The following is a 23,215-nucleotide window of genomic DNA, read 5'->3' on the forward strand; positions in this document are numbered from 1 at the left end:
GAGAATAAGCAACTTGATCTGGAAAGTACGATAAATTTTCTCCTCTTTGACAAAAATGTTCCATAGTTATTTTACAAAAAACAACAAACCACTCTTTCTATGGATTTAACGGCCCAATAAACCACTTAAGATGTTAGAACAATACTCAAAAAGCTTGCGAATCACTCGGCTAACGGCTGGAGGTGTATAAGCTTTTCTCGTAATCTCCCAACATCCCGCGTGGTTTAGTTGGACTCTCATGACGCACACTGTGAAAAAGAAACTTGGCAACGGTGGGATTCGAACCCACGCCTCCGAAGAGACTGGTGCCTTAAACCAGCGCCTTAGACCGCTCGGCCACGCTACCAGATATGGAGGGCCAAGTAATTCTAACAAGTATCAAGATGATCAACAAATTAATTATAAGATCTTAATCACTATGTATGTCTGCTCCATCTCCTATATGGATTTCATTATATCTCGCGTAGTTTCGTTTTTGCCTACCGCCACGTATTAAGTACAGCTACAAGATAATCAACAAGTTAATCCCAACGTTTTCTTTCCTGGTGTTTTAATCTTTTTTAGCTTATTGATGACCTCATCCATCAGCTTTAGCAGGCAGTCCAATGGTACTCACTTACTCAGACATTCGTTAGAGGGCGAGCCAATGCGCCAATGCGCCGTCCATGGTCCTGATATAGGTATTTGCTGAGAAATTTCTGGAGCAATAGGCGCTTGTCAATTATCAACGTCTAACTGCGCCAGCGTCATTACTTATGCTGATGATTGATAGCAGCTTCCCGTGACTGTTTGCGTTATCATGATGTTCGCTGCCAAAAAAAAAAAAAAGAAACTTGGCAGCGGTGGGATTCGAACCCACGCCTCCGAAGAGACTGGTGCCTTAAACCAGCGCCTTAGACCACTCGGCCACGCTACCGGATATACAGTACCATATTTCATCACTAGAACTTACTGGTTACTGTCGATTTCACACAAAGAAGAAATATGCCACAAAATCTTGAAAGATAAACGTCATATGATCAAAAAGAAACAAACGTGTTACTTGTCGCAGCTAATGAAAAAGTAACTTTCGTATTGATTATGCAAAAATATAACTTGGCAGCGGTGGGATTCGAACCCATGCCTCCGAAGAGACTGGTGCCTTAAACCAGCGCCTTAGACCACTCGGCACGCTACCGGATTTAGAGTACTATATTTCATCACTAGAGGTTATTTGTTACTGTCGATTTCACACAAGGAAGAAATATGCCACAAAATCTTGAAAGATAAACGTCGTATGATCAAAAAGAAACAAACGTGTTACTTGTCGCAGCTAATGAAAAAGTAACTTTCGTATTGAGTCTTAAATCGAAGTACTCATTATGCAAAAATATAACTTGGAAGCTACGTTACCTATGCGTTTTATAATGGCAATAAAACTTGGCAAATCTAGGGGCGCTTATCATTTGTCAGAACTGACCGGCCCGAGGTTGTCGTCGGTCTAAATGGTAACAAACAGGTGACTACGCGCGTGAGTAATCAGTGACCAATTTCGTGACTCCTATTCGTAACACTTCGTTTTTATACGGTTAGATAACTTTTAGGACGGTAAAGAGGACGGCATTGGGATATATTCGAGTTGTTGTGTTCTTTCCAAGACGAATTTGGCGACCATTTGGCAATGTGATTGGAGCTATTATACGATTCTTGACCTTGTGTTAAGAATGCACCCCTCAGTTCCAGTTCCCAGTATTTTTTATTTTTTTTATTTTTTTTATCATAATCACAATAAAAAAGGTAATCCTGGCAGCGGTAGGATTCGAACCCACGCCTCCGAAGAGACTGGTACCTTAAACCAGCGCTTTAGACCGCTCGGCCACGCTACCGGACAAGAAGCGTTAAATATTTTTAAATGTAACGACTTTGTGACAAGTTAAAATTATTACAGTTGATTTTAGTGCAGTAGAGCGAGCAAAGGAAATCCAGAAGAAATCGGCAGTTTCCGAGGTACCTTTCGCCTCTGTGTCAAAGCAAGTCTTCATGCGAAACCATCCATATAAAATGAGTTTCACCTATATAAAAGGTTTTTGCACGAAGACTCGTTTCGAAAGGCACAAGCGAGCTCGGAAATCGCCTATTATATTTTTTAATGAGTAAGATACAAAAGCGTAATCCTGTTAGCCGGGCTTAAGACAATAAAAGTGCCACTAGTTATAGCTAAAGAAAACGTTAACTCTTAAATCGAGCTACGATCCAGGTACTCATGGGGCAAAAATTAAACTTGGCAGCAGTGGGATTTAAACCCACCCCTCTGAAAAGACTGGAGCCTTAAACCAGCGCCTTACACCACTCGGCCACGCGTGGCCGAGTGTTTTAGGGCGCTGGATTTGAAATCTGGAGGTCCCTGGTTCAAATCCTCCACATCCTACCGCTATCTAGATCTGTTCTCGATAGCCCCGAGTTCAACTCCTCGACCGCGTTGTGTAAATAGCCAACTGGTCAGCCTGCAACCAGTTGGGATTCTTACGAGTGATTTTCTGAGAGTGTCGAAAATCAGAAGACAGTCACCAAAATCGATTTTTCTTTTACTTCGCCAAAACATACCTTTGGGTGAACTTATTCATGGAAAAATAGTTTAAAGCTCCAACTATTTATTTTACGGTCATTTTGAGAAAGTTCGAAATTTGCATATAATGGCGGTTTTCGCGGCTTAAAATGTTCAGAATTTCACGCTTCTTTACGAAAATAGTGGGGGAGTAAAAACAATCCTACGAAAACAAAACTTGGCGCAAATATTATTTCATTCTTATACTTTAAAATCGTGTAATAAGTTTCTTGAAGTTTTGTTTGCAGCCTTGTAACGAAGGGTATTTTGTACAGCCGCCATTTATGTCTCTTGGCAAAGAACAAATAAAGGCCAACTTTGACTAGTATAAATGGCCTCTGGTATATATCATTTCGTCAAAATATCTACATTTTAGGAAACCTTGGTAATTTTTTTTTTCACCCAAAAAGTTGTAGCTCTGAGAATTAAAATGTTCTCCGTCAGTACAATAAAATGTTACGGAATGTAAGCGAGTTTAATTTTATGCAAATTTTAAGGACGCTCGGGCGAAAATTTTCCAGTCGATAGATTTTTTCTCAATTTTTACGGCAGTCAGATGATGAGTTACTTGTGTCAGAAATGCAAAAATAAATGGGGGCCACCGTATTTGTTTCAGAGATAAAGCGTGTAGAAAATGACCTGATTTTGAAAATTCAGCATGGTCTACAGGGGTTTACAGTTAAAAATATCGAATGTGAGTCAAAGGAGGCAAAGATCTCACTGGATAGCACCACCGCCTGTGGTTTTTAAAGCAGCGACTATCCGGGTCAGGTATCCACACATCGTCAGTTACACGGACTAATAAGTGGAAATAAATGATGTCCTTGGCAGTGAATGCGTTATTTAGAGGCACGAAAGGAACGATCTGAATACGCGAATCTCACGCGAAAAAAATAAGCATTGCTCTCGCTGCTCGTATATCAACAGCCTTTGCTAACTAATACGGCACAGCCTGTGTTTCTGTGTTTTAGTCATTTCAGTTTCTTATGACGCTCAATTTTGCTATTATGATTAGGTTTTAGAAGTAGCGCTAATCCTCCCCCAACCCACTCCCAAGAAAAGTAATTTCAAAAGTCGATCGTGACGGCTAATACTCCCGAAAGCAGAATGCAATCTGCATTTGTATTGAGAGGCACTAGCCTGCGAGCAGGCATATATTGGAGAAGAGAAAGTAGGAACGGAAAAACGGATTTTGAAGTGCCACCCAAGCCTGTTCGCCTTAAAAGAATCCACCTGGACATACTTAAAAAAGCCATATTACCATTAAAACGGATTAACTCTGTGCTGCTGTAACTGAGGATCATGTATTAAATGTTTGTTTAATTTTTCACACAAAATGTCATGCTGCTCTTGACAGATATCGCAATAACTTTGCGAGGAAGTGAACATGTTCGATTTGCATTAACAACCGCAACTTAAAACCATTAAGAGTACAGCTTCAACAATTAAATAATAAATGTCTGAAACGTTTCTGACGGCTTCAACGACACAGGGAAATATTGAACCTCCTCAAGATATGTGATTGTAAAGTTTTACAGTAATCAAATGAGAAGGAATGTCTTCAAATATGGCCGGGATAGGAAATTGAACGGTAAATTTGGAAGAAAAATCTTAAGGCTATATAAATTTCAGATTAGAAAAATAAAAGAATGAAACAAATGTAATTAAGCCTTTATTTTCATACAGTAAGTTTGTCACTTTTGCTAAGCAACACAAAGCGTTACTGAAAGCAGGTAGCTTGGGTTACTCGAATAAAAAATATGCAGAATTTAAAACATTATTATCTTCGGCGGTCCAGCTTTTCTTGCAGATAAACGGTTTCTTATTTTTGAGTATTAATCTTTGCGCACGTTTAGATGTGTGCCAAATGTTACTAAGCGCAAAACTATAAATCATGTTGACATCAAAGAGATCAACCCAGTGTTGAAATTATTTCAGGGTATCATGCATCTATGAACGATATCTTAGAAGCTAACAATTATGTCAAAATGTTGCTTTTTCAATTTCCTTTTTAAATCGAAATGTCTTTAAAGAGATTTTGTACACCGGAATTCAACTAAATACCGTGATGTTCAATACGGCGTTACGCGTGTAATGTGAAACCGGGGAAAAGTAACATAATGACATATCAGGTGACCTCCTGACCTCAGAGGTCAGTCGAGTTGTTCATTCAGTGTACGGGGACTGATTTATTTACTCATTAGTCGATATGAGGCATATGGATATGAGAAACTAATTTGTTACGGTTTGAAGCGAATATTCTATCATATTTTTAAAGGACTCTCGACTGAGCAAGACGATGAAAACAGCCAAGACTGTGTGTGCTACGCAGTCTCATCTCAAATATAAACATTGTCGACCTTATCGAATTTTATGGCCGTTTATACTCGCTGCTTTACTGAAAATATTTTACAGAACAGCTCACAAGGACACTGGGAAGTTAAAATATTTTCTATAGCAGCAGATGGAACGTAAGTAACGGTGAGTCGTTGTTTCCTGTTTAAAACCGCTGACTTCCAAAGAATAACCTTGTGATTTGCTTAAATTTGAACTCGCTTACATGCTTTAACATTTTATTTTTACTGACGGAGAATATTTTAATTCCCAGAGCTACAACTTTTCGGGTTAAAAAAACAATAACTAAGGTTTCCTAAAATGTAGATATTTTGACGAAATGATATATACCAGAGGCCATTTATACTAGTCAAAGTTGGCCTTTATTTGTTCCTTGCTAAGAGACACAAATGGCGGCTGTACAAATACCCTTCGTTACAAAGCTACAAACAAAACTTCAAGAAACTTATTACACAATTTTAAAGTATGAGAATGAAATAATATTTTGGCCAAGTTTTGATTTCGTAGGATTGTTTTTACGCTCCCGCTCTTTTCGTAAAGAAGCGTGAAATTCTGAACATTTTAAATTTTGGCCGTAAAATAAATCGTTGGAACTTTAAACTATTTTTCCTTGAATAATTTAACCCAAAGGTATGTTTTGGCGGAATAAAAGAAAAATCGATTTTTCGTGACTGACTTCCGATTCTCGACACTCTCAGAACATCGCTCTAAATAGTTTATGTTATATTTCAAATATTTGTTTATTTATTTACAGTGTCCCCAGTTAGCATATTAAATAGCGCTAGATACATTTGGCACTTAAATAAAGTTATTATTATTATTATTATTATTATTATTATTATTATTATTATTATTACGCCCATGAGTCATGGCAGATATCGTGATCCATATTCGTGACACTCCGTGATCAATTTGTAACCATTTTTGTTAGTGGTGTAAGGCACCAGTCTCTTCAAGGGCGTGAGTTCGTAATATCTTTTTGCACGGTGATTATGATACAAAACACAAGAATACATGCGAATGCTATGACAAGTTAAAATTTAATTCGTATAATGCTCCGGAACACATCGTATTCAGAATTTGTCGCCAAATTAATTCCTCCTAGAAAGACACAACAATTCGAACATATCCAAATGTTGTCCTCTCCACTCTCCTAAAAACAAGTTTCTGCCTCGTCTGACCACGCTACCAGGTATGAAACGCCCCCATAAGGTTTTTTTCAAATTTTTGAGAAAACAATTTACTCTGAGGGGCTGAAACTTTCAGTAGCTTTTCATTCATCCTCTGCAGAAATTTTATTTTGTCAATTGTGTGTCTATCATTTTTTGACGTTGCCATGGCAACCATCAAATTTCATGTAGCTTTGGCCACAATTTTTTTTGACACAATTCTGTATTTTTTTTAGTTTTCTTCATCACCTTGTCGAAACTCGCGAATTCGTACGTTTCAAAAGTATTGTGGCTTGATTTTGCATTAATTTCTGGTAGTTTTTGACTTTTTAAATAACCATGAAATCCAAGATGGCGGATCCGAAATGCCGGGTGAAAAGACGTCATTTGACGTCATATGATGTCACAACCTTCAAAAAATGGTATCATCTTGTAGAGGAAGCTCAGGGTTATCTAATCAATGTAAATTTATTTCGCCGTGCTCTAACAGAACGAAATCCCAGAAGGGGGGGGGGGGGGGGAGGAGCTGGTTCCATCAATCCCCTCCCCCTCTGTTTGTACCACGCTAGAGGTATGAATTACCTTGTATGTCCAAGGGTTAAGGCTGATGGTGCTTTTTATTATGGGATTTTCATAGCAAAAAGTGCTTTTTATCTTTTTTTCACATTTATAGTGACTGAAATATTACGCGCGCTTTGATTGGTGAAAACATCTACCTTTATTGTACCGATAAACGCCTGCAGTGATTTCAGACAGCACTGCAACAGAACTGGAGACTCAGAATACTAGCGAGAACATAAGCTTTATCCATATTTTCGGCTTTCCCTGGCTGTGATATCAAAACTACGAATAGCGTTTAATTCAACATATACTGAGCGTTTTGTTCAGAACAACAGGGCAAAAATTTAAAGCCGATTCTGTTTACGCTTGAGTTTAGAAGAAAGAGTGCTTGCAACGGTCTGTGGAAGACGTAGTTCTGATATATTACAGCTGGGCATGACTGATCAATTTGGGTAATCAAAAAAGATGGTAAAAGATTTCTTTCGAGTTAACGATGAATTTAGTTCCCATTAGGCTCTCAAGTAACAGCTGATCATTCAGCAAAATACAGAGAAACACGGACTTCATAGCCTTCAACATAAGTAAAGAAATTTCCAAAGCAGCGCTTTTAGAACTAACCTTTATTCCATTTGCAAAATGTTTTAAAGTTATCGTTGAATAACTTCGCTAAGGTCTTGACAAGCCTATGAAGTTTGTACTATTAATGCACTAATGCACTCTCTGTCTTTCATCGATAACCTTTTCTTTTCCTTTCCTTTGCTAAACCATTTATAACGCGAAATGTTTCCGTCGCTTTGCTTTGCGGATCTTCTGTGCTGCGCTGAGTCTATGCTTTCATTCTTTCAGCTTCTGTCGTTGGTTTGCCGCATTTTTTCATAACATTGCCGTGAGAATAAGCAGCTTGGTCTCTAAAGTACGATAAATTTCCTACTCTTTGACAAAAATGTTCCATAGTATTTAATAAAGACAATAAATCACTCTTTCTATGGCTTTAACGGCGCAATAAACCACATAAGATGTTGGGACAATACTCAAAAAGCTTGCAAATCACTCGGCTAACGACTGGAGGTTTACAAGCTTTTCACGTAATCTCCCAACATCCCGCGTGGTTTTAGTCGGCCTATCATGACGCACACTGCAAATAAAGAAACTTGGCAGCGGTGGGATTTGAACCCACGCCTCCAAGAGACTGGTGCCTTAAAACAGCGCCTTAGACCGCTCGGCCACGCTACCAGATATGGAGGGCCAAGCAATTCTAACAAGTTTGCATTTCATTAGAACAGCTGAGTTATTGGTTACAGTTGATTTTTAAGTCTTGGTGACCCAGATCAGCATGGCTTGTTCTAGTATTGTAGATAAGTACCAAATATTGTATGATCGACAAGACAAGTGCCGCTATTCATAGTTAATAAAATAGCTATAGTTTCGTATTAGCCTTAAATCGAACTTTGGCAGCGGTGGGATTCGAACCCACGCCTCCGAAGAGACTGGTGCCTAAAACCAGCGCCTTAGACCACTCGGCCACGCCACCAGATGCTCATAATATTGGTCCAAAGCATTGCAAGTCTAGGGGCTCTTATCATTTATCAGTACTGACGGGTTAAAGGTGAAAAGCAGGTCTGCTTGGTTTCCTCCGCTTGACTCATGACTGAACCATATTCATAACGCATTCCGCGAACAATTTTTTTTTTTTTAGATGGTAAGTTGAGGCCAAAACTCTCTTTTAGGAAGATGGAGAGGACGACATTGGGATATATTTTTTTTGTGTTCCATCTAGTAGCTAATGTTCCAATACGATGTGCTTCGGAGCCGTTATACGCATTTTCTTCTAATTAATTATATTGGCAATGAATATGTACAAATGTATCTAACTTGATAGCAACAAACAAAAAGAAAAACTGAAAAGAAGAAGAGAAAAAGAGAGAAAGAAAGAAAGAGAGAGAGAAATAAAAAAATAAAAAAAGAAAGAAAGAAAGAAAGAGAGAAAGAAAGAGAGAAAGAAAAAAAGAAAGAAAGAAAGAAAGAAAGAGAGAGAGAGAGAGAGAGAGAGAGAGAGAGAGAGAGAGAGAGAGAGAGAGAGAGAGAGAGAGAGAGAGAAAGGAGAGAAAGAGAGAGAAAGAAAAAAGAGAGAGCCACAGGGAAAAAGAAAAGAGAATAATTCCCAAAAACGAAAGCGCGAACGGGACGAGATTACCCATGCGATACGCTTCCCAGAATGATACAGATATTAAACTTGCTTACAGTTTATATCCGTCGTGAAACAAGATAAAAGCGAGAAAACGAATACCGCGAACTTCTGATGTGGCTGTTAATCCTACCATCTGTCCGGTATAAAAACTGATGCACCCGGCGACAAATTTATTCATAGATCGTTCAGGCCGGGGTGGTCAATATCATCACCTCCTGAGTTTCTCGGTGGAGCGAGAGAGCTGAGCGGTTTAAAATTCTTCAGCTATTCCACGAGCAAGGCCAATTCGGCCAGAACCAGTTCTAACGATCCTTAGAACTAAGACTTTTTTTATTTATAGACGGCCTGGTTCCACTGGTCAGTTCTAGCAAATGGTAAGCTCTTTGAGATGAAAGAAAAGTAAAATTACTAAAATTGCAGTCAGGGATGGACATCAGCTAAGAATAAGGGATAAATTAAAGTTGCTTTAAGTTACAGCGAAGTAAATGTTTAAATCAGAGCATTTTCCAAAAAGGACACTCCCGTGAGTCACGTATATCATGAGGTCAAGCAGACAGATACGTAGTCTTAGGTGTTTTTGAGGACGTATTATTTTCAGTGCCCCTCGCTAAAACCGCGGAGTATGTCACTAAGCTGTAATGCGATGATATAGAACGTGACTTAGAGACTACTGATCATGACATCCAGAACGTCAAATTTCGCCCCCTCAAACAATTAGAATTTAACTTTACACTTTAATGTTATTTTTTGCCACATACCCTGGCTACTAGAACAAGACAGGGAGCACGTATTACATATGCTGGCCAGCTATCCTACGCCTAGTTCTCAACAAACAACGAAAAAAGTCACGTTTCTGTGATTATGGTAAATCAATGTTACTTCCCTGTTTGTCCAGATGAAATAAATAAAAGTTTTAGCAGTTTTGACAAATAACACGTCCGGACTATGAAAAATCAGTCCTGTCCGATTGCTTAGTGGTTCAAAATGGAAGTTTCTTTTATGTTGGAATTTAAGAGAAAATTTACTCTTTGGCTTGTAAGAGGTCACACTACCTTGCCTCTTTTAATTCAAAAATCTTAAACCATCAAAAGAAGCCAAAGAAGTAAAATTAAATGTTCTGCATTTATCTGATGGAAGAAATCAAGTAAAACAAAGTCACTTGTGAATTATAATTAAAATGTGGACTGTTATGCACAGAACAACTGACATCAATAAATGAATGTGTTGTCATTGGTTTGCTGTTGTAGTAGGAAAATAATTAAAAAGGCAGACGAGAACTAGGCTTTTTTTACTTCATGGTCACTGTGACCTTTGTCGTGTTTAGTAATTACGAAAACTGTCAGTTTGCACATAATTTGTTTCATTCTCTACCTTGAAAAGAAGCTTACCTCGTATAATTGAAAACATCGTTAAGTAACTCTTAAATGTTAACATAATCCCAGCTTAAATTCTAGATTTCACCAAGTGGTATGTTATAAGCATCACGGAAGTTACGAAATAAAAGGAAAGAAGGATTTTACTTAATTTACTATCATTATAAATTTGATACCTCAGCTTTATTGCGTCACTGTAGTAGCTGAGGATTGAAGTTTCTGACCAGCGAAACTTAAACCGCATGTTGCTGTCACGGAAACCGGTTGGTAGGCGAGGATTTAACAATTATGCTTACTTGAATGACGCTGATGTTCGCTTACCTGATAAGATACAAATCTCGTAACTTCAGTTCCAGACAGTTAGTACCTCACACACGTTACAGGTCACAGTTGTCTTTGTGTAAATCGGAGAAACTTTGCCCAAAAGCAGCATGAAGTTCGCTAGAAATATTGCAATGCACATCTTCGTCCTCTTCCTCTACTCAGGTATGCATCTCAATAGGCAACTTTGTACTTTCTAACCTTAACTGCTTTTCCATGTTTTCAATTCCAGAATAAAACGGAAGCAGAAGTAGTTTCGCTTCCTTTTATAAGAACCTGCGAGAACTGAATTGATCTGCGGCTTCAGCGCATTGTCAACTCCAAAGAACGTTACACTGATTAACTGAAAACAAGTCGTTAGAGTTGCTTTTGCTCTGACATCAATTATTTGCAAAACGCGAAATTTATTTCCGGATCGGTTTCTAGTTGTCTGAACGAGTTATTTTCTTTAATTTATTGCATTTGCGTGACTTACTGATAAAAACGACTCATTTCTGTTACTCTCATACTTGATAGGTTTGGATGCTGCGAAATATTGTTCGAATTTGGACGAGGCCTGCCTCCTTCCCGAAGACTCGGGGCCATGCAGAGCTGCTTTCAGAAGATACTATTTTGACAAGAAGATGGGTCACTGCAAGGAGTTCATTTACGGGGGCTGCCAAGGGAACGAAAACAATTTTATGTCTCACAGAGATTGCCAAATGAAGTGTCCAAGTAAGTAAAGTTTTGCTTCATTAACATTACTCAGAAGATAGTGGAAGAAACTGAAAGCTAACGGGCTAAGTGCTCCCAGAGAACATAAAGATCGTCAGCTAGGGCTCTAAACATTGTGATATTCAGCCTGCTCTTTCTTTAATCCAGATTAACAAAAGCAACTTATATTTATCCGATTAGATATTAAGGCGTTTAACTTCTAAACTATAATTAAGAAACGACAATCTTCTAATTTCTCCTGGTATTCAAATCAACAAAAAGTACCGACATTCAGTATACCCCCAGTAGGTTAATTCGTGCAGATTTACTTGATTTCACGTGCATTATCCAAAGTAGAAAATAAAGACTTACGTGATGATAACGAGGAAGATGACCATAAGTACACTGAATTGCTAGGGTCACTGGGCGGATTTCAAGAAAAGAGATAAATCTCATATAACTATTAAACGATCGAAAGTTACAAGTCTCTCTGAACTAGAAAGTAAGTATTATATTCAGGCATGAAAAAGTTTTTATTATCAGAGACAGATTATAAACAAATTCCGTGACCCATAGCTGAAAAGGGCTTATACGCCTTCTTAGCTTGGGCGGTTTGTTGTCCCATTTCAGACCACGTAATGGTACTCCTGAGAATTTTTGCTTTCAAATTCTCAAACAGTCGTGTATATATATGAATGAAAAAAATTGAAATAGACGAAAGAACAATTTCCTAGAGAATTTTACGTGGTCTGTAATGGAAAACAAACAAACAAACAACAACACCCAAGTTAAAAAAGTCCATTACATACGTAGCAAAGAGGATATTGTGCAATGATTGTCGTTGTTTTCTTTTCTTTAGACACCCTGCCTAGGTGTTCATTACCTATGGAGCCGGGACCATGCAATGGATATTTCCCGGTTTATTATTACAACGCTTGCACTGGAACTTGCGAGCGTTTTATCTATGGCGGTTGTTTTGGAAACAAAAACAAATTCTGGATCAAGTCTCAGTGTTATAATACTTGTGTGGGTAAGTTTCTGTTCTTGCACCCCCTTGAGAACCAACAAAACGCCTATATGGAATAATATTCCAATTGCAATTATGAAATTTGATCAAATTTTATGAAATTATTTGTTTTGTAGGTAATAAATTAAACGTTATTTCATCGGTCAATTTAGCAGCAGCCTGTTACTTGCCTAAGGAGACAGGACCATGTAGAGGATATTTCGTTAGGTACTTCTACAACATAAGCACGGGACGATGTCAGCGGTTCGCCTATGGCGGGTGCCAAGGGAACAGAAATAACTTCAAGAGCCTTGGAGAATGCAATAACTATTGTCTTGTAAGTGAAAACCACGTGTCGTTCTTTTTTCGTTTTTAGTTGGAAATACCAGAGAATGAGGCCGAAGCTGGCCTTGTGCTTTATAATGTTCAAGTGCTTCACGGGCACTTTCCTCTCCTATTGTCTGTGTGCCTTTGTTCGAATATATTAATGAGTTTCGTAAACACAAGCTAAGCCTCAGGAAATGTTTTGGAGGATAATCCGTTCTAGGGTTTCAACCCTTCCATGGAGAGCGCTGATTGTGTGATCGTAATGAGCTAATTGGCCCATTTTCGTGCTGCTCAATTAGGTGAATAAAATCTATGCTTGTAGGACAGTCCAAGTATGGAACGAAGTAAATTAATGCGATTGGTTAACTACGTTTAAATTACAAAGGATTAATATCACAATGTTAAACTATATTTAGACTATGTGGATCCAGCTATTTGTACCATAATACAATACAAAATAAGCCAGGCACGATGAGCAATTAATTCGTCAGTAAAGTTGTAGCTTTTTAAATTTGTTTCTTTCTTTGATTTTCAGAACCAAGGAACTGTGGAAAATTGAAGTCTCCCCTGAATACGATCTTCCTGAAGAAGCATTCAATTTTTGTCATTTTCAATGTTTTTTGTTTCTTTGTTTTTTTTTGTTTTGTTTTGTTTTGTTTTTTTTTAACTCTTGTTGTAAATTTGTAGAAGGAGACCAATTATGAGATTCCATCGTCATTTTCAAAAACCAAGGTCTGACGCGGAACCTTTCGTCAGAAAATGCACGTGAAATCGTCAAATCTCGTTGTGTTCCCCAAAGCTGACAAAATGCAATTTATGGCAGATGAAATAATCCAGTACTATATAATCGTTAAATAAAGTTGTTTTAGGTCTTTTAAAGACCCGTATAGCTGCTCACCCATTTGAACTTGTGAAATCCCGGCTAGGGGGGTACCCAACAAAGTTTTGCAAACAGAGGCCCCCCCTATCGCGAGGTGCAAGCCCTTAATTCCACTTTGAACATGCCATTTTCCAGAGGAAAGGTAACCCTCCACACATACCTTCCATAGAAAATGACATCCCTTTCACAGATGCTTGTATAGCAAGCACACTTTATCCCTTTTGTACATGCATAACCAGTGGATGACTCAACCGTGAGGTGCGTCTGTGCAAAAAAATTGAATAGGGCCTTTTAAACACCTACGTGGCAGTTAGTTACCCGTTGGTTACCCAATTTACCCGTTAGTAACCCTACTGTTTATCTACCTCCAGTGTGCGAAATGCATATGTACTCAGTTAGAGGAGAACAACCTCCCAATTCTATTAATGGGAGTATCCTCTCCTGGGGGAAAAATCGGTTGTCAGTATCGGGAAAATCTGTTTCTGTACTTCTGCCAGCGCGCAATGTTGCTTTTAAATCCTCTACTGAACTATAGATTTATAACCTTAATCTGTCCTCTGTATATCGTTATCAAGTGTCAAAATAATACTACCTAGTAATTTATGCTTAAGTACGTAAGGCCTTACACAGGTACGCTTGCGCATAAGTTTCATTTGTACATTTTTCTTGGACCGAGCAAGAGGAAGAAGAACATTTCACTTGAGGTTTTTGTTAGCCTACCAAAACAAAGATACAGAAGCGATTTTATAATAACAGAAATCAGTTTCACTTCACAAAACAAGAACGGTCTGACAAACATAAGACGCAATGCCTTAAAACAACAACTATACAACAAGGAAAAATCGAAGAAGAAAGGCGGGCTTTCTAGTTTCGTCCTTTTCCCATAATATAATAATAAGTTGCTTACGAGTTTCAGAGAAGACATTAATTCAAAAACGTGTTACAAGAGTGTCCTTTGAGATTTGCCGCAATAAAATAATTATTTATTCAAGTAGCAATTAAAAATGTTCCAACACAGAAGTGTGAGGTACGAAATATGTATAGCTCGGATAGTTAAAATCATATGTCAGCCATATTAACTGGTATACTTCAATGGGGATCGCCAGAGTTGAAACAAACAATCCAAAATAGGAAAACCAACCAAACAAACAAGCAAAATCGAAAGGTGGATAATTCCAAGAAGAGGTTATGTTAATAATTTCTAAATAACTGCTGATAATAACATGTCCCCGGACTAGTGCAAAGGAACAATTTATAACTAAGAGAACATCTCAAAACTTGAGATCGTACCAGGAAATTGAAATCATACCAGGGAATATTCAGCTCTTATTGGTTTCAAAACTTCAGCAAATTTAAGCGTCTAAATTAGCAATTATCATAGTCGTTAACCCACACTACTTTTGTAGTCACACTCAATGTTAGTGTTTTGGTAATCACTAAAATTCCATGTAACACCTCTATTGTAGAAATACACTACAATAAGTTCAATTTATTTCACCTCTAATAGTTTGCACTTTTATGTTTTAACAAAGAAGAGGCGCCAGGCTAAGGGTTTGTCATGGCAAAAATTTCATCCTTCAAAAATTTTATGTGATTGAGTAAACACAAATAGCACGGCTGGTTAACACCAGTGAAGATAATGAAAACTGTGCCAACAATAATTACTCCACAAATCGTGAATTTTCGCATCAAATCATGTACATTGATATTCATTTACAAATTGTGTTGGTCGGTTAAAACGGGCGTTACAAACTTTAGGCAGCGAAGGTTGGGAGATGCACAAGTGAAGACTTGTTTTGACAAAGCTATTGAAAATGTCATGTTTAAAGAAATACCAGCTGTGCTTAGGGACCGTTGTTGTTTTTATGGATGAAACACCAGCATTACCTGCTTTCACGCTCTGCAGTCTGTAAAGCAGGCTTGAATAACATAAACATTCAAAACATTGAAACGATGCGCTGCGTTCCTATTATGAGAAGAAAATCGTTACAAATGTCATGCTTGGTTGGCGAAAACACAAGGTCAAAACGATGAGGAATCGTAACTCGAGCTTTCCTTGGGTGATGGGTGGTTTATTCATGTGTGTTCCAGTACTGTTGTATCTAGCGTCACAAACTTATGTGGCTCAAGTTAACAAAGACAAAGGAGCAAGCGAAAATCACCATGCTGTCGACATCAAATACATTGAATTTTTCTCGGTGAGGTAAGAGATGTCTTCTTCTCAAATTGCCGGACTAGCTACGGTAGATGCAACTTGATGTGATTAGTTTTATGCTAGTTCAATTTAGGTACGGGTCGTTCAAATTCAAAGCTTATAGCGCTGTCAATAGATTGAGTTGTGAGAGTTCCAGCTGGGTCTATATTTTTCAGAAAAACTGGCAACAAAATATTTCTTTTACACATATATCGATTAGGCTTTTGTTTAGTCTGATAAAAAGATCACTCCTTTGTTTGGTTTTTCCGCTTAAACGGGTATGGGAAGGTCAATTACTCTTTTTCTAAGTTACCAAGCAGGATTTAATTGTTATCAATCACAGCGAACGGAGGAGAGTTTGACCTAATAAGTTCACGCCTTTGTTTGTCAAGCTGTCACATGGTCTTGCTTGTCCTCTTTGTTCGACAAATTTATTAAATTTACGTCGTATTTGATTTAGGCCGTCACAGCTTGTTTATCTGGACAAGAAGGGCTACCGCCTAGCGCTTGACTCGACAGATGAATCTAATTACATTGAAGCAAAAAGTGGCCTTATCGACAAAACCACGGAAAAACTGAGAACAAAACGCAACAATACAAGTGACAGCTCCCCGTCAAAATCTACCAACGAGAGTCTTATGAATGACTATGATGAATCTGAGGCAAAAAGTGACTCTGAGCGAGATGAGAGTATTGATTACAACATGGGATGGGACGAGTTCACCGAAGAACCGAAAAGGTAACAATTGGATTTTTAGCCCAGAAATAGATCCTGTTTAGTTCCAGGCGTACCTGCTCTTTTCTGTGGAGTAATTTTAAAACTCGACAAAATGTCCGCTTTCAGAAGCATGTGTAAATAAATCTCGTTACAAATCGTTGCGTTTCCACATCTAACAGTAAAGGTTCTTTAGCTTCGATTCAAAGTCATCCGGGTGAGCTGGTAAAGCTAGAAAGCGATATGCCAGGATACCTTGTTGAGATGTGTATATAAAGAGGTTAAGAGGGTTGTGGAATGCATGATGATGTGACTGAACAATTATATATCTTTTACACGACGAGGCACAGAACTTTACTTTTACCTTCTGCCATTTTTAGAATGAAATAAGAGTATTTGTATTTTCGTAGTTGCTGCAATTGGAGATTTTTTCTATTTTGCGAACTTGGTAAATAACCAACCGATCTACCTCCTACCAGTTAGGATTTTCAAGCCTGTTTTGTTTATTTGCAATATTTGTTTTATTATTATTATTATTATTATTATTATTATTATTATTATTATTTAGTTTAAGCTGCCTGCCTGAAAACTAGCTAGTTGTAGCTAAGTGTATCGATTACTTTAAACATTCAACATCGCGCTATTTGCAAAATGCCTGGTTGTTCTACTTCATGTAAAAATAGACTAAGGAAAGCCTTATTAAGTTCTAATATTTTCCCTTTAACTTCTTTTAAGAATCCCTTGCGGTCCTAGGCGTCCTTTCAAAAATGTAGTGCTTCTAAAAACTCACCGAAGCGGAAGTGGAACATTGGCCAACATTATGTACAGATACGGCGATTTGAATGAGCTGGATTTTGCACTTCCAAAGCAGAGAACATATGACTTTTACTGGCCTCTGCACTTCAATCCCAGTTTTGTAGACAAGACGTACCTCAACTCCACCGCTCCAAACTTTCTTATCAACGCTAGATTCGATCCAGATTCAATGGCATCCTTCATGCCCAAGGTATGTATCAAAGAGATTGGTCTGGACCTTCAATGAGCGACAAAGAACTTGAAGGGCTTTTAGAAAATGACACTTTACAATATTGAAATCCCTGTTTGATTTCAGATGCATCTAGAAATAATTCTCTGACACTCCCCTCCCCCTCTCCATCAATGAAATGTTATGCAGGTGCTGTTGTCTACGCATTCTTTCGTCTTGAGCTACAAAACCAACAGGGGCGGGCACGGGGGAAAAATAGCTCCGAGGCGCTCGAAGATTTAAACTTAAGAATCACTTCTTTGTAATTGGTCAAAAAATCAATCGCCATCACTCCTTTTCAGAATAGAAAAGGGTCAGTTCAAAATATACGATCACTTTTCGAACTACGTTGCTAGCGTGGTCCTCTTACCATTACAAAGCAGTTTCTTGTCACATGGTTCTTTTTTCCTCTTCTTGTTTACTCACTGGTACATTAACCATTTTAATCGACTAATTTTTTTCAGGACTCTTTCTATGTTGCCTTGATTCGAAAGCCCACGAGCCATTTCGAATCTGTCTTTTACGGGTATCAAATTGACACCCTGCTTGGAATGAATACCACCAGCAACCCGTTTGATGAATTTCTGACCAAACCAAGACAGTATCTGTTACACTATCTGCAGCAGAAGCCACGATTTGACATCAATATAAACATGGCAAAAAATGGTCGGTTAAGTATCTCTATTATATAAAATTTAGTGGTATACCGAGTGGGAGCAAATCGATAAAAACACCATCCCGGTAGTGATGATATCATTTTTATCCACATAAGTGTGATATCATATTTGAGCAATCAGCTTGCAGTATTTTCACGCGCTGTCAAACACTTCTGGCTTTGTTTCATTGCGAGGATGATATATTATTAAAAAAAATGCACGGTCGCTTGGAGATACGAAATTTCTAGATCTCTTCTCGTATTGAAAAATATTTCACTCATTCGCTGCGTCACTCGTGCAATATCTTTCAACACTAGTTCGTAGAAATATTTCGTATCTCAGCGCGGCCATGTATTACAATCTCTCTATTTAATGCATGAAATACTACTATCGGCATGCGGATTGACGCTTAATCAATCAATCAGAGTTTAAGGCAGATCATCGGATATGAACAGGACAGGAGGTTGAACTTTAAGATGAATTACACTTAAGTGTTCAAATTTATTTTCTTTTTTTTTTTTTAATTTTACTTCTGGTCAAGGTTTAATTGGTTCTTGTGAAACCAAATTATCCCCCCCTCCCCACCCAAAAAAAAAGTAACATTACTACATTTATAGCTTTAATTTCATTGCTAGTTAATCTCCTTGATTTCTTGTTACCTTAAGTTATTTAAAATATTGTGGCTCCCTAATAATAGTGGACATGGACTAAATCGTACCTCCGTTACTTTGCAAACCTGTTTAGTAATTGTCTGTTTCTTACGCAGGGCAGATATTTGACCTTGGTCTCCAGCACAAATACTACAATGACCCACTGATGATCCAGAAACACATTGATGAACTGACGGAGAAAATTGACCTGGTTCTTATCATGGAGTATTTTGACGAATCTCTCGTTTTACTGAAAAGGGAATTATGCTGGGAGTTAGATGATGTGGTTTATTTCAAACTAAGTCAAAGATCAAAGGAGTACAAGCAGGCGAATATAACGGATCAGCAGCAGGTATAATGCCTTTGGCTTTGTCTAATCTTAACAAGCACGCTCTCTTCATTTCTTTGGTTTGTGATCTGTACCCACCCGAATCTGATACAGGTCATTTCACATAATTTGAAATTAAACATTTCAACCCAGAATCTCGCAACTGGATCTTAATGGGGTTTTTGCATTGGTGTATATGGACTACGTATTCAAATCACATTCAGTTGGCCGCACCGGAAACATGCAATGAGCGTATAAAAAGATGTAAACATCCTGCAATAAATGAAGAACTGATGATCAAAAAGCGCGCACCACTTATTAACATAGCCATCTGTCTAGTTTCAACAACGTTGGTCATGTCGCTGTAACTCAATTTATAAAAACAAAAGGAATAAATGTTCATTCTTTATGGTGTGTATTTGCAGGCGCAGATTAATGAGTGGAACAATGCAGACGCTGCCTTATATGACTTCTTTAATAAAACCTTCTGGAATAAAATCGCCAATCAGGATCAGACCTTTTATCAAGAAGTCAAAGAACTACGTAGAAAAATCAGGGACCTTGAGGAAGAGTGTATTCATTCGCTGCAAACAAACCACGATACGGGAGAAGTGGAGGTTAAACTTTACACTAACTTATCTGCAAACATCAACAAATACTTATGTGATAAAATGACTATGAAAGAGGAGAGCTACATAACGTACTTAAAAAAGAAATTCAGCTTGAAGCTTGGGGAACACAATGACCATCTACGATACTTGTTTTACAGCAAGGTAAACAAAACCAGATTGGAAGAGTCGGAAGTCGTGTAGATAACATTAGCGTGGAATTATTCACACGATTCACAATCTCGCAGATCCAGGACGGTAATACAGTCGGTCAGAGCAGTAAAGGCTTTCTCCGATGCAAACATTCACTGGAATCCAGAGCTACAAGCTACGACATCTAGAGTATTCCGCTCTCACAAAATGAACTCTCATTCAAAGAAACAATCAGGGTATCGTAAGGTTTAGTTAAACGCACATGTGTTCTGCGCTTAACTGAAATCTATAGAATTCTATAATACATGTAGGTGATTTTGTATATTCGAATAGACTGATTGTTTGGCAATACGAAGAAAGCAGTTTTATATATAATATTTTATATCTACAGTTGTATCTTTAATAAACAACAAACAAATTGCTGAAAAAACCAAATGCCTCCGTTGATGTAAGAAGGACTGTAAATCTCATCATAGCTACCTATACAGTTTTACCCTCTTTTCAAGTTAGCGCCATTCCACTTACTACAGCTGTCTTGTTGGCTACAGGATTACTCAAAGAAGAAAACGGCAAAGCTATTCCAGTGCAATTATTAAACGTAAATTTAATGATGTCGTTTCTGTGTCTTTTTCAGTCGTTACGGCTGCCTGCTAATTCCCCTTTTTGTACAAGCTATTGGCTATCAAATTAATCGAGGCACTGCTACAGTTACCTTAAATTAAAGCAATCTTAGGTAAAGATTGCTTTAATTTAAGATCACTGATAATACAATAAGTTCTACAATGTACAAGATATTTGCCCAAAAAGTTAAACACGAGAATCTGAATTGAGATAACAACGGAACATAGCAACCCACGCAACCATTATGAAAAAATGATTTTTTTTTTCTCTTTCTATCCCTCCCTTCCCCCTCGACTCCTGCTCCTTGCGCTGGACTAGGAAACAGATCTGAAAGGAAGGTTCGCAGAGAATATTCCCAAAGATGGTACAGCTACGAGTAGTCATACCAAGAAATCTCGAATCTTAAATTTGAACAAAAAAAAGTGTACCCGGACCGTTTTTCATGTTTTATTTCAGTGCTATATCAAAAATGTTTCAATACAATGTTATGATATTATGTCTACGAAGCAACCAGATGATTATTATTACTTTAACATAATTATTACTTCTCAATGGTATTTTTTTTTTTTTTTTTTTATCTTGGTCTCATAGCGAGACATGCAAGTTTGAATACATCATAATTTTGTTGCTGTGAGAGAACCCTTAACTTCCTAACTGGCCAAACTGCAGTTGGTTGATTCACACTTTCATTGGAGAATCTACAACAAAACAAGACACCTGTTATTCATATACCAGATTGTACAACCTCCATCCCAGGGCTCTCGGGGACGAGGCGTGCAGATTCACAGTTTTCCAGACACAAAGATAGATATAAATAAACTGGCCAACATTGAAATGAATTCGAGAATACATGTATGTAGTTATATTTATTTGTTACAATGCACGTGCAGTTTAGTCTGCGGTCGGCGCGTACGCCTTGTAACTTGAAAAACAATCATAAAAAAAAAAAAAAAATTCTAATCTTTAGTCAGAAAACAATTTTGAGCGTAACGTTTATGTTGCATTTGTCTCGATCCCCATGTTTCCAAACATGATCTATTGTAAATACTTTTCTTTTCTGCAGGGGAAGATTTGGAAATTTGCTCTGCATTGCATACTGCTAGAATAAATTAAATGTTAAATATACTTACAAAAACACTTGTCGCTGCATTTCTTACGTGGCCAGAAGTTGTTCTGGTTACCAAGACAACCGCCGTAATAAAAAAGCTCACAATTCTGAGTAGTTATGTTGAAGAAATACCGAGGCATGCGCGCCCTGCAAGGTCCCACTCTTTTTGGTAGATAGCATAATGGGTCCATGGCGTCGAACTGACTGCCTGCAAAAGAGAGGAAAACAACGAAGAAAGTAAAACTTAAGGTACAATACTTTTTTGAGTGAGAAAACGAAAAACGTGACAAACCATTTTATTCCAGCTGCAACAATTTTTTTTTTTTCGACCATGGCGATGGTGCACAGCTCTTTGCCGGTCGACCACCATGGTGCAGTTAATTATCTATCGATCGTTTGAAGACCTCACATCAGGAGGAGAACGCCAGTGCCCCTTCAAAATATTAGAACTTATGCTATTAATTTCTTCTAACTTTCAATTCAAAGCAGGCTGATAATACAGAGAACACTTGTGCGCTTGCCGAGTTAATAGACTGCGTTTCAAAGGGAAAGGAAATCAAGTCAGTGAAAAAAATAGCAAACACTGGTATCACTGCAATATTACTAACAAACATTCACTAGGTGTTTCTTAGCGAAATATGTTTTGATTTCTGCGAAATTAGAAGAATATTGTACTTAAGGTCAACAATTTTAACACCAAAAGCGTGCACTGCATAAAAATTACAAAAAGCACGATTACTTTTAGACCTTAGACGAGATAATTTTAGCTAACCACTCGCACTACTAAGTCGATATTATGATTTGATATATTGATCTTTCGACACGTGTTACACGAAGACGACAGAAAGCCATACTCGAATTCTGTGAGAGCTAATTTACAGGGAATTTCTTTTCCACACATTAAATTCTATGATTTAGTTAAAACGATGTGAGCCTGAATTGTTCTCTGCCCAAACCGTAAAAAAACTAAATCGTTAAAAAATCCAATCAAGTTCAGCTTGCTACCGATTCACTAACACCGCGTATATTCTCAGTCGTTTCCGAACATTGGCGAACAAAACCTATGAAAGATTTATTGAATAAAAAAATATCCAATCTAATCATTTCTCAAAATAACAGACGATCACACAAGACGACCTGGAGAATAAAGGGCTCAAAAAAAAGAAAAAAACTGTTCTGTAAATCTTCCTAACGAAAACTCGTGAAAGAATTTGACGACTGTCTTAAATACATAGCTTGAAACAATAAAACAATTAATTAAACAATTATTCAAATTATCATACCTGCGTTAACACACAACACCAAAGTGATAACAAGAAGGCCTGACTTCATTTCTGCAACACGTTACTTCACTAAAATTTGATCTTTCTGGTCTCGGTGCCAGCGCGCTCTAAATGAAGTTTGAATACGTGTGAGTCTACATTACACATTTAGTTAAACTAAATGAGGAACCTACGTCACGTTTCGAGTGCCACTAACTCGATGACGGAACTTGGTCAATATGTGCTGGAGATTTTAGAAAACTTTAAACTAAGAAAACACGGATCGATTTCATTGGCACATTGTATGCGAAGTGCACTTAATGTGTAACCGTAATAGACTTGACTTACAAAAATCAGCAAAAGAGTTAATGAGACTATTCATACAATTCTCTGAAAGTTATTTATTGCCTCAGCGTGTTATTTATAAAGGGAGAGTGAG

General features: G+C 37.8%; 3 protein-coding genes and 5 non-coding genes across 9 annotated transcripts; 2 read left to right on the top strand and 6 right to left on the bottom strand.

The window, feature by feature from the left end:
* Positions 1-264: 264 nt before the first annotated feature.
* Positions 265-346, bottom strand: Trnal-aag (transfer RNA leucine (anticodon AAG)). Its single transcript has one exon. It is a non-coding gene; the product is annotated as a tRNA-Leu (tRNA).
* A 488-nt stretch (positions 347-834) lies between these two features.
* Positions 835-916, bottom strand: Trnal-aag (transfer RNA leucine (anticodon AAG)). Its single transcript has one exon. It is a non-coding gene; the product is annotated as a tRNA-Leu (tRNA).
* An 867-nt stretch (positions 917-1,783) lies between these two features.
* Trnal-aag (transfer RNA leucine (anticodon AAG)) lies at positions 1,784-1,865 on the bottom strand. Its single transcript has one exon. It is a non-coding gene; the product is annotated as a tRNA-Leu (tRNA).
* Positions 1,866-7,821: 5,956 nt separating this feature from the next.
* Trnal-aag (transfer RNA leucine (anticodon AAG)) lies at positions 7,822-7,902 on the bottom strand. Its single transcript has one exon. It is a non-coding gene; the product is annotated as a tRNA-Leu (tRNA).
* A 216-nt stretch (positions 7,903-8,118) lies between these two features.
* Positions 8,119-8,200, bottom strand: Trnal-uag (transfer RNA leucine (anticodon UAG)). Its single transcript has one exon. It is a non-coding gene; the product is annotated as a tRNA-Leu (tRNA).
* A 2,308-nt stretch (positions 8,201-10,508) lies between these two features.
* Positions 10,509-13,973, top strand: LOC145481727 (BPTI/Kunitz domain-containing protein-like). The gene is made up of 5 exons (XM_081460252.1): positions 10,509-10,716; positions 11,068-11,265; positions 12,104-12,274; positions 12,388-12,587; positions 13,113-13,973. The coding sequence occupies exons 1-5, from the start codon at positions 10,662-10,664 to the stop codon at positions 13,134-13,136; spliced, it is 648 nt and encodes a 215-aa protein (XP_081316378.1). The 5' UTR covers positions 10,509-10,661; the 3' UTR covers positions 13,137-13,973.
* Positions 13,974-15,014: 1,041 nt separating this feature from the next.
* LOC145481725 (galactose-3-O-sulfotransferase 2-like) lies at positions 15,015-21,104 on the top strand. Its single transcript, XM_081460251.1, has 6 exons — positions 15,015-15,660; positions 16,112-16,390; positions 17,102-17,372; positions 17,855-18,056; positions 18,813-19,048; positions 19,450-21,104. Exons 1-6 carry the CDS (start codon positions 15,455-15,457, stop codon positions 19,834-19,836), a joined length of 1,581 nt encoding a protein of 526 aa, XP_081316377.1. The 5' UTR covers positions 15,015-15,454; the 3' UTR covers positions 19,837-21,104.
* On the bottom strand, positions 20,840-22,929 carry LOC145481728 (kappaPI-actitoxin-Avd3c-like). Of its 2 annotated transcripts, none has more exons than XR_014048673.1 (3): positions 22,798-22,929; positions 21,537-21,947; positions 20,840-21,104 (listed from the first exon to the last, which is right to left on the bottom strand). XR_014048673.1 is itself a non-coding variant. In XM_081460253.1 (3 exons), the coding sequence occupies exons 1-3, from the start codon at positions 22,844-22,846 to the stop codon at positions 21,085-21,087; spliced, it is 255 nt and encodes an 84-aa protein (XP_081316379.1). In that variant the 5' UTR covers positions 22,847-22,929; the 3' UTR covers positions 20,840-21,084. The 2 variants fall into 2 exon arrangements, 1 of the variants encoding a protein (XP_081316379.1); XM_081460253.1 differs by having other exon boundaries at positions 21,537-21,722.
* Positions 22,930-23,215: the final 286 nt, after the last annotated feature.

Source organism: Orbicella franksi, chromosome 3, assembly GCF_964199315.1.
Source record: "Orbicella franksi chromosome 3, jaOrbFran1.1, whole genome shotgun sequence".
Lineage (NCBI taxonomy): Eukaryota > Metazoa > Cnidaria > Anthozoa > Scleractinia > Merulinidae > Orbicella > Orbicella franksi.

Bases quoted from the DNA above. Each gene is read 5' to 3' on its own strand.
- LOC145481728 (XM_081460253.1), bottom strand. From the start codon at position 22,846: ATGAAGTCAGGCCTTCTTGTTATCACTTTGGTGTTGTGTGTTAACGCA. The intron at 21,723-22,797 runs GTATGATAATTT...TCTCTTTTGCAG, and splicing joins GGTGTTGTGTGTTAACGCAG to GCAGTCAGTTCGACGCCATG. The intron at 21,105-21,536 runs GTAAGTATATTT...GTTTTGTTGTAG, and splicing joins ATGCAGCGACAAGTGTTTTT to ATTCTCCAATGAAAGTGTGA.
- LOC145481727 (XM_081460252.1), top strand. From the start codon at position 10,662: ATGAAGTTCGCTAGAAATATTGCAATGCACATCTTCGTCCTCTTCCTC. The intron at 10,717-11,067 runs GTATGCATCTCA...CATACTTGATAG, and splicing joins CGTCCTCTTCCTCTACTCAG to GTTTGGATGCTGCGAAATAT. The intron at 11,266-12,103 runs GTAAGTAAAGTT...TCTTTTCTTTAG, and splicing joins TTGCCAAATGAAGTGTCCAA to ACACCCTGCCTAGGTGTTCA.
- LOC145481725 (XM_081460251.1), top strand. From the start codon at position 15,455: ATGCTTGGTTGGCGAAAACACAAGGTCAAAACGATGAGGAATCGTAAC. The intron at 16,391-17,101 runs GTAACAATTGGA...ACTTCTTTTAAG, and splicing joins TTCACCGAAGAACCGAAAAG to AATCCCTTGCGGTCCTAGGC. The intron at 19,049-19,449 runs GTATAATGCCTT...GTGTATTTGCAG, and splicing joins ATATAACGGATCAGCAGCAG to GCGCAGATTAATGAGTGGAA.